The sequence below is a fragment of the Macaca nemestrina genome, chromosome 12 (genome assembly GCF_043159975.1).
Source record: "Macaca nemestrina isolate mMacNem1 chromosome 12, mMacNem.hap1, whole genome shotgun sequence".
Classification (NCBI taxonomy): domain Eukaryota; kingdom Metazoa; phylum Chordata; class Mammalia; order Primates; family Cercopithecidae; genus Macaca; species Macaca nemestrina.
Window position 1 is genome coordinate 6633932 of NC_092136.1, and position 12610 is coordinate 6646541.

The window sequence follows — 12610 nt, forward strand, 5'->3', positions numbered from 1 at the left end:
TGGCTCTTGGCCCCACTACAGGGTGGTGGCAGGGTTCCCCATGTAGTTCAGTGGGGGCCACAATCTCCACCTCCCAGGACCCCACCCAAGCTCCCTTTTGCACAGCCCAAACTGGAGCAGGATGGGGACATGGGAGGTGGGCTCTGGCTGTAGCGTCCTGTGGTGGGAGGTGTGGCCCAGCTGGTGAGGATACTGTCTCTGTAGGGCTCTTTGATGAGCTGTAACAGCAGACTTGGAGGTGGGGCTAGGGATGACCCAGGCAACCCTGACGGGAGCTTAAGGTGGGCCTGGCACTTTTCCAAGGCTTTGCATTAACTCAGTAATTCTGCCATGGCCCTGGAGGTAGTGCCAAGTATTTCTGTTTCACTGTCAAGGAAACTGAGGAAACCGAGGCATAAAGAAATGGAGTTAATTCCTAAAGTCACAGGGCCAGGAAGTGGCTGAGTGGGAATTCGAACTCACACCCAAGGGGGCACACACAGGCACGCCCCTGCACGCGCGCGCGCGCGCACACACACGTGTGTCCTGGAGGAGGCAGCCCGCAGGGCGGGACAGGGCGGGGCGGGGGCAGGTCCCGCCCGCCGGGAGGAAGTGGCCGGGCGGTCGCAGGGGCTCCGGGGCCACCGCCGCGAGTCCGCAGTTGCTCGGGCCATGGAGGCGGAGCCGCCGCTCTACCCGATGGCGGGGGCCGCGGGACCGCAGGGCGACGAGGATCGGCTCGGGGTCCCGGACGGGCCCGAGGCCCCGGTGAGTGGGGACCAGGAACGCGAGGGGCAGGGGTCCCCTGTGGTCCGGGGCGGGCCGGGGGGTAGCGGGCACCGGGAGGCATGGGTTCGGGGCGCGATCGCGGGTGCGAGCGGCATGCGTGGCCCGCAGCTGGACGAGCTGGTGGGCGCGTACCCCAACTACAACGAGGAGGAGGAGGAGCGCCGCTATTACCGCCGCAAGCGCCTGGGCGTGCTCAAGAACGTGCTGGCGGCCAGCGCCGGGGGCATGCTCACCTACGGCGTCTACCTGGGTAGGTGCCGCGCGGGCACCCGGGGCCGCCCCGCCCGCTCCCAGCCCGGCCCGGGAAACAGAAACCGCGGGCCTCGGCCTCCCGCCCGCTCTCACTTCCCCTCCGCCGCCCTCGCAGCTGCAGCCACGGCCCCCCGCTGTGGGGGTGGGGTAGGGAGGTCAAGTAGCGCAGCGTCCCCAGGTCCCAGCCAGAGCCTCGGTGTGGGTGGGGGGCGGGGGTCCAGGCTCCGGGACAGACCTGCCCCCTTCGGAAATGGAGGCTGGTGGAGCAAGGCAGGTGGGGGTCTGGGCCCAGCTGGCCAAGTGGCCGCGGCTGGCAGAAGGCGTGGCAACCCGGACCCACGCTGTCCTGAGGGGCGCTGCCAGAGGGGATGCCTTCGGTGATTGCAGGTCCCCAGGAGGCCTGCATGCCGGCTTCTGCTCGGTGGCGCCCAGAGCCAGGCTGCTCCCTCCACGCCGCTCCCTGTCCTGTCCCCAGGCCTCCTGCAGATGCAGCTGATCCTGCACTACGACGAGACCTACCGCGAGGTGAAATATGGCAACATGGGACTGCCCGACATCGACAGCAAGATGCTGATGGGCATCAACGTGACGCCCATCGCCGCCCTGCTCTACACACCAGTGCTCATCAGGTGGGCGTGGCTGGTCCCGTGGGATGCTGCGGTACTCCCATCTGGGCGGGGTGTAGAGGCCGGCGGGCTAGGAGGCGTTCATCTGTCGGGTGTTTGTGGTGGGAGAGAGCAAGGGAGACGCTTCTTCTACCCGGAAGCCTGAGAGTGAAGGGGGTGAAACTCGGATTTGGGGAAGGAAAGAGGAACTTTGCCTCAGGGCACATTTGGTTTCCAGCAACAGATTTCCACGGGCCCTCCCAGCTTGCCTGGGTCTCATGGGACATCCTCCTCTCCAGGCCTCCTGGGAGGCCTCCCAGAGCCAACGTGGCCTTCTGGGTTGGGGCTGTGGAGTTAGGGGTTTCTGGTTGGTCAGCAAAGTCCAGCACCCATGCCTGGCCCAGTCGCTGTGACTGGTGCTGAGGGGTGTTTCTCACAGACACACATGGCGGGGCAGGTGCTCCGGGAACTCTGCCCCAGATCTGAGCCCTGGAGGTATGTGGCTCAGCCTCCCCATCACCGGTCCACAGCGCCCTCCCTGATGGGACCTGGAGACCAGTGGACAAATTGTGTGAATTTGAGTTCCCTCATCTTAAACAAACAAAAAACCAAAAAAACTCCATTTAAACAAAAATTTGAAAATTTAAAACATCTCCAGTTGCACAAGCAGGATTAGAATAACTGAAATCATAAAAAAGAACCCCCGCCTAAGCCCTCCAGGAAATCGGCTATCCATGCTGTCCCACCACCATGCGTGGATTATATTCACATCCTTGTCCCCAGAGCGCATGTGTGTGGACACGCCCGTGTGTGTGTGTGTGTGTGTGTGTGTCTGTGTATGCAAGCGGGCCATGTTTGCTTTCGCTTGCTTACTTTTTTTTTTTTTTGAGACAGACTCTTGCCCTGTCACCCAGACTGCAGTGCAGTGGAATGATCTTGGCTCACTGCAACCTCCGCCTCCCAGGCTCAAGTGATTCTCCTACCTCAGTGCCCTGAGTAGCTGGGATTACAGGTGCCTGCCACCCGGATAATTTTTATGCTTTTAGTAGAGACGGGGTTTCACTATATTGGCCAGGCTGGTCTTGAACTCCTGACCTCAAATGATCCGCCTGCCTTGGCCTCCCAAAGTGCTGGGATTACAGGCATGAGCCACCGTGCCCAGCGCTTGCTTCCTTCTTTTCACTGAGCATATCTCAGCCTACTCTACAGCCTTCACAGTTACGACTTTGCAAGATGGTAGCATCTTCTGCAGATATGGCGGCACTGAGTTGTTTCCTTGTTTTTTTTTTAAATTAACGTGTTTATTTATTATTATTATTATTATTGAGACAGAGTCTTACTCTGTCACCCAGGTTAGAGTGCAGTGGCACAAACACAGCTCGCTGCCTCCTCAACCCCCACACACTGGGCTCAAGCAATCCTCCCGCCTCAGCCTCCCGAGTAGCTGGGCCGGCAGGAGCACCTGGCTCACACCTGGCTGAGTTTTATAGTGTTTATAGCGATGGGGAGTTGCTATGTTGCTCAGGCCGGTCTCGAATTCACCCGCCTCAGCCCCACAAAGTGTTGGGATTACAGGTGTGAGCCACCACATCCAGCACTCCCCCAATTTTTTAAACAATTATTTTTCCTAGGATACATTTTCAACAATGTCTTTACTAGGTCAAAGCCATACGAAAGGCTTTATGGTTTTTGGAACCTATCACTTCTTCTAGTAGCAGTGAACTCTTGTCTCCTGTGTGCTGGGCACTTTATTTATTTATTTATTTATTTATTTTTATTTTTACTTTTTTTTTTGGAAACGGAGTCTCGCTCTGTCACCCAGGCTGGAGTGCAATGGCACAATCTCGGCCCACTGCAACCTCTGCCTCCCAGGTTCAAGCGATTTTCCTGCCTCAGCCTCCCGAGCAGCTGGGATTACAGGCGCCCATCACCACGCCCAGCTAATGTTTTGTATTTTTAGTACAGACGGGGTTTCACCATGTTGGCCAGGCTGGTCTCAAACTCCTGACCTCGTGATTCACCCATCTCGGCCTCCCAAAGTGCTAGGATTACAGGCAAGAGCCACCATGCCTGGCCGTGCTGGGCACTTTATAAGTGCAATTTCATTCCCAAGAATTTGAGGAAGCTGCTCTAATCTTAGACATGAAGAAACCATGGTGTTGAACAACTTGCCCAGGTCCCACAGGCAGTAACTGGCAGACTGAAGGCTTGAACCCTGGCAGAAGGACAAATTCACATGTTCACCCCCTGCCAAAACTACCAGGCTGCTTTCCCAAAGGGTTATGCCGTGTGCATGACCTCTGGCTATATGTGCCACTTTTTTTTTGAGATGCACTCTTGCTGTTGCCTAGGCTGGAGTGCAGTGGCGCGATCTCAGCTCACTGCAACCTCTGCCTCCTGGGTTCAAGCAATTCTCCAGCCTCAGCCTCCTGAGTAGCTGGGATTACAGGTGTGCACCACCACGCCCGGCGAATTATGTGTTTTTAGTAGAGATGGGGTTTCACCATGTTGGGCCAGTCTGGTCTCAAACTTCTGACCTCAGGTGATCCACTCACTTCCACCTCCCAAAGTGCTGGGATTACAGACGTGAGCCACCATGCCCAGCCTATATGTGCCACTTTTAAACCACATCCTCACCAGTGGTGAATGCACATTTTTACTGGCATTTTTACTTAAGGAGCGTAAATACAGAAAACCTGAAGATACCAGTAGTAGTTTTTGGCCTGATCAGCTTCCATGGCCTGATTGGGCCCTCAGCCTGTCACTCACCAAGCCCCTTCTATTGTCACTGTGTGACCTTTTCCCAGACCCAGAGAGGAGGAAACTTCCTGACTGACCACCACGGTTCTTAAGAGCAACGGACTGGAGGCAGGGGCACCAGGACTCCGGCTCTGCTGCTCCCAGCAGTGGGGCCTCTTCCTCTTTCTTCTCCCAGCCTGAATCAAGCCCCTGGGAGGTGTCCCTGGGCCCTACAGACACAGTGCATGAGCTTGGGAGGAGAAGGGGGAATGGGAGAGTCAGAGAGCCCAGAACACGCATGAGGTCTGGTTATACCCATGGGCCACTCTCCATCCTCACAGTGGCGGTGAGAGGCCTGTGGTTTGGGCTCTGTGCCATATGACAGCTGGGAAAACTGAGGCACAGTAGCTTGCCTGAGGCCACTCAGCAGGTCTGTGTATCTGAGATTCCATCTCAGGGCCCTCGACTCTCTCTACCTCACACAGCCCTGTCAGCTGGGACCTGCAGTTTTGGCCCCATTTGGCTTCAGGCCGCCATGGTCCAGCAGGCCCGTGGTGCCAGCATGCCTCCCACTGTCCGCAGGTTTTTCGGAACCAAGTGGATGATGTTCCTGGCTGTGGGCATCTACGCCCTCTTTGTCTCCACCAACTACTGGGAGCGCTACTACACGCTTGTGCCCTCCGCTGTGGCCCTGGGCATGGCCATCGTGCCTCTTTGGGCTTCCATGGGCAACTACATCACCAGGTGAGCCTGGTGGGCAGCAGAACAGGAGGCTGGAGACCTGGTCAAGCCTCCACTTTATTACCAACTTTGGCTCAGGGATCACGGTCCAGCCCCTTCCACCCTCTGGGCCTCAGCTTCCCCACACCAGGGCTGGTCTGCCCCTAGCTCTGGGTGCAGGACACACAGGAGTGGCACAGGTCGGGCAGGGGAGAGCCTTCTCTCCTTTGTGGTCCAGGATGGCACAGAAGTACCATGAGTACTCCCACTACAAGGAGCAGGATGGGCAGGGGCTGAAGCAGCGGCCTCCACGGGGCTCCCATGCGCCCTATCTCCTGGTCTTCCAAGCCATCTTCTACAGCTTCTTCCATGTGAGTGCCACATGGGTCATTGTTGGGTGGCAAGGGCAGACCCCCGCATTGAAGCCCATCCACAGTCTCATCCCTCTAGTCCCATTTTCCTTTCTTTTATTATTGTTATTTTTAAGAGGCCTGGTCTCACTACGTTGCCCAGCTGGCTTTGAACTCCTGGGCTCCATTGATCCTCCCACTTTGGCCTCCCAAGCAGCCGGGACTACGTGCGCACACCACTGCATCTGCCCCAACTTCATTTCTTTTTCTTTCTTTCTTTTTTGGTGGGGCTGGGGGGCAGGGTCTGGCTCTGTTGCCCAGGCTGGAATGCAGTAGTGCAGTCACGGCTCATTGCAACCTTGAACTCCTGGGCTCAAGTGATGCTCCTACCTCAGCGGTCTGAGTAGCTGGCATCACATGCGTGTGCTACCACACCCGGCTAATTTTTTTATTTTTTGTAGAGAGAGGGTCTTTCTATGTTGCCCAGGCTGCCCATCTGCCTTTCTTGAGCACACCCCAGCTTGCTCATCCATAGAGACCTCATCTGCCCCTGTCCACAGTGCTGGCCAGGAGGAGGTCTTCCTTACTGCGCGGCCCTGTAACCACGCTACCCCCAGAACTGGGAAGGCCCCTGTCCCCAAAAGGCTGTGCCTGGACATGACTGTGACCCCTACCTGGCTCTATACCTGAGTCTGGTCCCAACTGCCCTTGTGTCTGCAGCTGAGCTTCGCCTGCGCCCAGCTGCCCATGATTTACTTCCTGAACCACTACCTGTATGACCTGAACCACACGCTGTACAACGTGCAGAGCTGCGGTTAGTCCTTATGGGGGTTGGGGAGGAGTCCCCAAAGCCTGCTTACTTTCCCAGCAGACACTGGGCCCTCACTCACAGGATTCAGGGCTGGCAGCCCAGTGCCCCACGGCTCTGGTGGGCAAGACACAGGGCCCTGTAGGAGTAAGTAGTTAGGACATCTGACCCAGCCAGGAGAGTGGGTGGGCAGGGAAGACTGCCTGGAGGAGGCACCATCTGGGCTGAGGCTGCCAGTGGGATCTTTCTTGGGGCCAGGCAAAGAGTCAGAGCTCAATCAGTGCAGGGGGTGTGTATGGAAATGTGAGGTCGACTGAGCCTTGGGGCAATAGGGTGGGAAGCAGGGGAAAAATGCCCCTTTCCCGGGGGCACACCCAGCCCCAGTGGCCCAAACCTCCAAACCGCTCTCCGGAGGAACCCTGCCCTTGCTCTCACTCTCCCGCGCCTCCGCTGCTGCTGTGGCTCCACCCAGGTGGCTGGGTTGACTCTATGCCCTACTCTTCACCCACGGTGCTCCCACCGCCACCCTTCCCAGGCACCAACAGCCACGGGATCCTCAGCGGCTTCAACAAGACGGTTCTGCGGACGCTCCCGCGGAGCGGAAACCTCATTGTGGTGGAGAGCGTGCTCATGGCAGTGGCCTTCCTGGCCATGCTGCTGGTGCGGCCTGGGTTGGGGGCAGGACAGTCTGTGAAGCAGAGTGTGGGTCTGGGGACCGAGTCTGCGAGAAAGGGTCTGGATCAGATGGAGTGGCCAGGGTCGGGTTGTGGCCTGGAGGGGAAGCCGTAGGCCTGGGAGCGTGATCTGAGTTGGGGAGTTAGGGCCGAGTGCTGCTGCGGGCATGAGGCTCGGAGGCGGGGCTGAGGCCTGTGGTCCGAGGCAGGGGTGGGAATCCAGAGGCCAGGGGCTGGGAGTGTGGTGGCCTGGCTTTGTGCTGAGAGGCGGGGCCTTGAGCTGGGATGAGGCAAGACCTGGACCTGTGGGTGTGTCTCAGGGTCGGGGCCCTGGGCTGGGAGGCGGGGCCGAGAGCTGGGGCAAGGCCTGGGTTTGTGGTGCATCTGAAGGGCGGGGCTGAAGCCTGGAGGCCGGGCCTGGGCCTGGCTGGCTGCCCCTCAAGTCATGGGTTCACAGGTGCTGGGTTTGTGCGGAGCCGCTTACCGGCCCACAGAGGAGATCGATCTGCGCAGCGTGGGCTGGGGCAACATCTTCCAGCTGCCCTTCAAGCACGTGCGTGACTACCGCCTGCGCCATCTCGTGCCTTTCTTTATATACAGCGGTTTCGAGGTGCTCTTTGCCTGCACTGGTATCGCCTTGGTAAGTACAGCCTGCATAGGATTGCCCGATAAAAGACAAGATAACCAGGTAAATTTGAATTCAAGTAAACAACGGATAATTTTTAATTACATGTGTAAGTGTGTACATGTCTATCCCAAATATTCCCCTCCTGCTTTCTCTTCCCTCTCTTACCCCCATCCCGTCTTTACCTTGGGCAAGTTATTTTAGCTTCTCTGAATTGAAATGGGATGGCACCCACAAAGCGTTTGGTTCCTTGCGGAGTACAGCCCATGCTGTCTAGGGACACTCCAGGCATTTTCACACTTGCCCTCAGAACCTTCCCCTGAGCCTTGGAGCGAGGTCAGGCAGTCCAGGGAGGGCAGGGCGTGGCCTAAGGAACACTTCTTGTGGGGAGGTCTGGGCTGTTCTGGACTCCAATGCGCACCCCTTGTCCCCCCCAGGGCTATGGCGTGTGCTCGGTGGGGCTGGAGCGGCTGGCTTACCTCCTCGTGGCTTACAGCCTGGGCGCCTCAGCTGCCTCACTCCTGGGCCTGCTGGGGCTGTGGCTGCCACGCCCGGTGCCCCTGGTGGCTGGAGCAGGGGTGCACCTGCTGCTCACCTTCGTCCTTTTTTTCTGGGCTCCTGTGCCTCGGGTCCTGCAACACAGCTGGATCCTCTATGTGGCAGCCGCCCTTTGGGGTGTGGGCAGCGCCCTGAACAAGACTGGACTCAGCAGTGAGTATAACTGTAGGCACTGGGAGTGGGGGAGGCGGGCGGGGCAGGGGACTTTATGGTTATCTCTGGGCGGTTGGCTGGACATAGACATCCCAGGGACAGATATGGGGTCCCATGGTCACATAGGGTCCTGTGGACATGGCAGAGGTAGGTGGGGCTTCCTGTGGACACTCCAGGGGTGGAAGGGAAGTTTCATGGACACAGTGGGGACAGATGGGTAGGGCCTGGAGACAGGTGTGGGAGTTCCATGCCATGAACATTCTGTTAATACCCCAGGGCGGGCACAGGGCCCCATCAACACTGGAGGGTCAGTGTGAAATCTCGTGGCTACACAGGGTAGGTGTGGGGCTCTGTGGACACCCCTTAGGGACAGTGTGAAAAACACATCAGGGATTCTCCCTTTTCATACCAGGGGACAGGGCCTACCTTGGCATAGTTTTCGTGACACTTGGAGCAGATGTTTTGGTCTCTGCCTCAGGCAGCGTGTGGTAGGAGCAAGTGGCCTTGTGTACACCAGGGCATAGATACAGACATGGGCCTTTGTATGGAGAGGAGCAGGCCTGCAGCTCCAACCCAGTCTGCTCAGTACCAGAGTCCAGGCCCCAGGTCTGGGCTGCTGGGGAACAGGGCCCTGTTTGCAGAAGGCAGCGGGTAGACCCAAGTTCAGCTCCAGGATGTTCCCTGTCCACAGATGGGCACATGCAGTGACACAGCTAGCACACACGGGCACGGTCCTGCAGGGCATCCATGTCAGCATCTGTTCTGATGGGCCGAAGCTGTGAACAGTTTTGAACGTATGGCAGAGGTCATGCCTGCTGCTGGCAGGGCAGGGGCTTGCCCCGTGTCTCTGTCTGTAGTAGGGGCTGGAGCCCCACACTGCACCACAGTCTCTTGGCCGTTTTGCCCACGGATAGCCAATTCTGGGCAGAGTCCTGCCTGGGTATCTCGGACCTATGTGGTTCCCTGTCTGGTCCTGGCATCCCCTCTGCCCAGCTCCACATTCCGTCTCCTCCTTGTGAACCATGGGGGCTCTGTGTCTCCTCATAGCAGCCCTGTGGGGGTAAAGTCACCCTGCAGGGCCCCAAGACAGGAGTGTTCATGTCCTGAGTGCCTGGTGAAGGTGTTAATAGTGGCCCCTACAATTTGGCAGGTGCCATGCCCACTTTCTTACTTTAGAACTTCAGAACACAGCACACAATAGGCATAAGCTCATCTCACCACTGGGAAAAGCGGCTCTGGGGAGATAAGTACCCAAATCACCCACAGAGCCGATATTACAGTCCTGAGAACGAGTACGCGTCTCCTGACTCCCGATTCATTACTCTTTTTGCCCACCCTGGGAGGACTCGTTGGAAAGGAAGCCCCCTCTCCATGCTTAGCTTCAGGTTTGATTTGCAGAGTTAGCAGCTGCAAACAGTTCGATCTCCCTAGCCCCAGCTGAGGAGGAGAAACAGCGCCTGCACGCTTGGCACTGCACACCTGGGGTTGGGGACAGGACATGACTAAGCACAGAGCTTTCTTCTTTTGAGGCCACGCATGTGGTGCAGAGCGGAACCACCTGCATCCACACAGCCCAGCGCACCTGCTCCTATTTCTGCTTTAGCGTGTGAGTGGTGTGGTGACTAGGGTCTCCACCAGGGGGCAGGCCAGGACCGGCTTACAGCACTTTCTAGGCGCTCTCCGTTCCTGGGCTGGGACTCACACAGGGCTTAGTAAAGTTCATAGGTGGTAGCTCGGCAGCTCCAGGCCCCAGGTGACACCTCTCCCCTGCCTGCCCTGTACCGCCTGTCTGCAGCACTCCTGGGAATCTTGTACGAAGACAAGGAGAGACAGGACTTTATCTTCACCATCTACCACTGGTGGCAGGCTGTGGCCATCTTCACCGTGTACCTGGGCTCGAGCCTGCCCATGAAGGTGAGGCTGGGCAGGGTTGGGGGCCCCATGCCCAATGACGGGTACTTCCTTAGCCCCTGCCCTGGCTTCACAGTTTCCTAAACGCCACCCCTTCCCAAGCCAGTCTCTGGGCCAAGGCCCCATTCCTGCAGCCCACTGGGTGGCCCTCAACTCAGCACCTCACTTACTGGCCCACCTCCAGCCAGTCTGTTTGCCCATCTCTGAGGGTATTTTGTGGGTGCATCACAGCCGTCCTGTGGGCTCTTTGGTACCCTGTTCTCCAGATGTTGGGTCGTCTCCCTTCATGGCCTGAAGCAGGGCAAGGCCCTCATACTCTGCTCCCAAAGGATGGTGGCTCGGTCTAGCAAGTCCTAGTTGCTAAACATTTTTTAAAAATAGAACTAAACATAGCAGGGAATGGGCCGGGCATAGTGGTTCATGCTTGTAATCCCAGCACTTTGAGAAGCTGAGGTGGGCATATCATCTGAGGTCTGGAGTTCGAGACCAGCCTGGGTAACATGATGAAACCCTGCCTCTACTAAAAACACAAAAATTAGCTGGGCATGGTGGCATGTGTCTGTAATCCCAGCTACTCTGGAGGCTGAGGCACGAGAATGGCTTGAACCTGGGAGATGGAGGTTGCAGTGAGCCAAGATCATGCCACTGCACTTCAGCCTGGAGGACAGAGTGAGTCTCTGTCTCCAAAAAAAAAACAAAAAAAAAAACAAAAACAAAACAGTGAGCACGCTGGGCATGGTGGTTCACACCTGTAATCCCAGCACTTTGGGAGGCTGAGGCAGGAGGACTGCTTGAGGCCAGGAGTTGAAGACCAGCCTGGGCAACATAGGAGACCCTGTCTCTACAAAAAATTTAAAAATTAGCTGGGCGTGGTGGCGCGTGCCTGTAGTTCCAGCTACTTGGGAGACTGAGGCGGGAGGATGGCTTGAGCCTGGAAGGTTGAGGCTGAAGTGAGCTATGATCATGCCACTGCACTCTAGCGGGTGTGGGGCGGGGGAGAAGGAGCGACCCTGTCTCGAAAAAAGAAAATAGCAGGAAGCATGCCTACAGATATGTGTGTATGTACTGAGCTATGATGTAAAATCATTCCTGACTGCGGGTTATAGTCAAAACCCCATGAAAAGCATCACTACAGCCCACGGGCGTGTCAGGGACACAGAGTGTTGTAAGCCCTGGGAAGGCAGGGCCTGTGGCCAGCAGTTTGTCAACACCGGTGCATGCACCCTATGAGGCAAAGGGATTTGCATTCTCCCCTTACAGCGTGGGACACTGAGGTTCCCAGGGGCGTGGCGACAGTAAGGGACAGTGCTGGGATGTCAGCCTCGCCTGCAGGAGGCGGTCCAGGAAGCATGGGTGGAGGGGCTGAAGAAGTTGAGGGCGGCTCAAGGAGGAGGGAAGGGCCTATCTCAGCGAGGGGCATAGGCGGGGAGGTGCGGGGCGAGGCGACCGCGGGTCCCTGGCATCCCTGTCCTTATGCCCAGGCTAAGCTGGCGGTGCTGCTGGTGACGCTGGTGGCGGCCGCGGTCTCCTACCTGCGGATGGAGCAGAAGCTGCGGCGGGGCGTGGCCCCACGCCAGCCCCGCATCCCGCGGCCCCAGCACAAGGTGCGCGGTTACCGCTATTTGGAGGAGGACAACTCGGACGAGAGCGACGCGGAGGGCGAGCATGGGGACGGCGCGGAGGAGGAGGCGCCGCCCGCGGGGCCCAGGCCCGGCCCCGAGCCCGCCGGACTTAGCCGCCGGCCCTGCCCCTACGAACAGGCGCAAGGGGGCGACGGGCCCGAGGAGCAGTGAGGGGTCGCCTGGTCCCGGGACTCAGCCTCCCTGCTCGCCGGCCTCAGTTTACCACGTCTCAGGTCGGGGAGACCCCCTCCGAGTCCCGAGCTGTCTTCAAAGGCTCCTGTCTCTCCTCCCCCACATTGGGGACGCCCCTCTTCAGCAGCCCCCTCCAAGGCGGGGTGGAGCCTTGGGAACCCCTCAACCAAGAACAGGGGTTCGAAAACACAGCTGAAATCCCGCGGTCCCCTAGCACGCGCCCCAGCCCCGGCGCAGGGTCGGGGTCTTCTCGCGACCCGGCCCCGCTCCAGATCCCCCCAGCTCTTGGCCGCCTGCCCCGACCGCGTGGGAGCGCGCTTTGCATCTCCTATCCCCAGGGTCCGCCGAGAGCCACAATTTTTTACAGAAAATGAGCCATAAAGAGATTTTGTACTGTCCTGACTGGGGAGTCCTAGGCCGCGGGGGACGGAGCGCCCCTGGGGTGCACGCCCGGCTGACACGGCCTCTGGGCGCCGTGGTGGGAGGCCCTAACCTGGGGGGACCGCTGGGAGTGCGCAGTGCGGAACCCCACTGGGGGCGGGGCAAGGTGTCCATAGGCCCCGCCCACCATTCCGTCCTCCCTCCTGAGGTCCTGCCCCTCCCCATATGTGCCTGCCTTTGCCAACCCCAGCC

General features: G+C 58.5%; 1 protein-coding gene across 1 annotated transcript; it reads left to right on the plus strand.

The window, feature by feature from the left end:
* Positions 1–589: 589 nt before the first annotated feature.
* On the plus strand, positions 590–12375 carry LOC105469697 (unc-93 homolog B1, TLR signaling regulator). The gene is made up of 11 exons (XM_011721091.3): positions 590–747; positions 877–1018; positions 1496–1649; positions 4947–5108; positions 5323–5455; positions 6155–6248; positions 6778–6902; positions 7374–7556; positions 7979–8252; positions 10048–10166; positions 11645–12375. Exons 1-11 carry the CDS (start codon positions 652–654, stop codon positions 11954–11956), a joined length of 1794 nt encoding a protein of 597 aa, XP_011719393.2. The 5' UTR covers positions 590–651; the 3' UTR covers positions 11957–12375.
* The last annotated feature ends 235 nt before the right edge of the window (positions 12376–12610 follow it).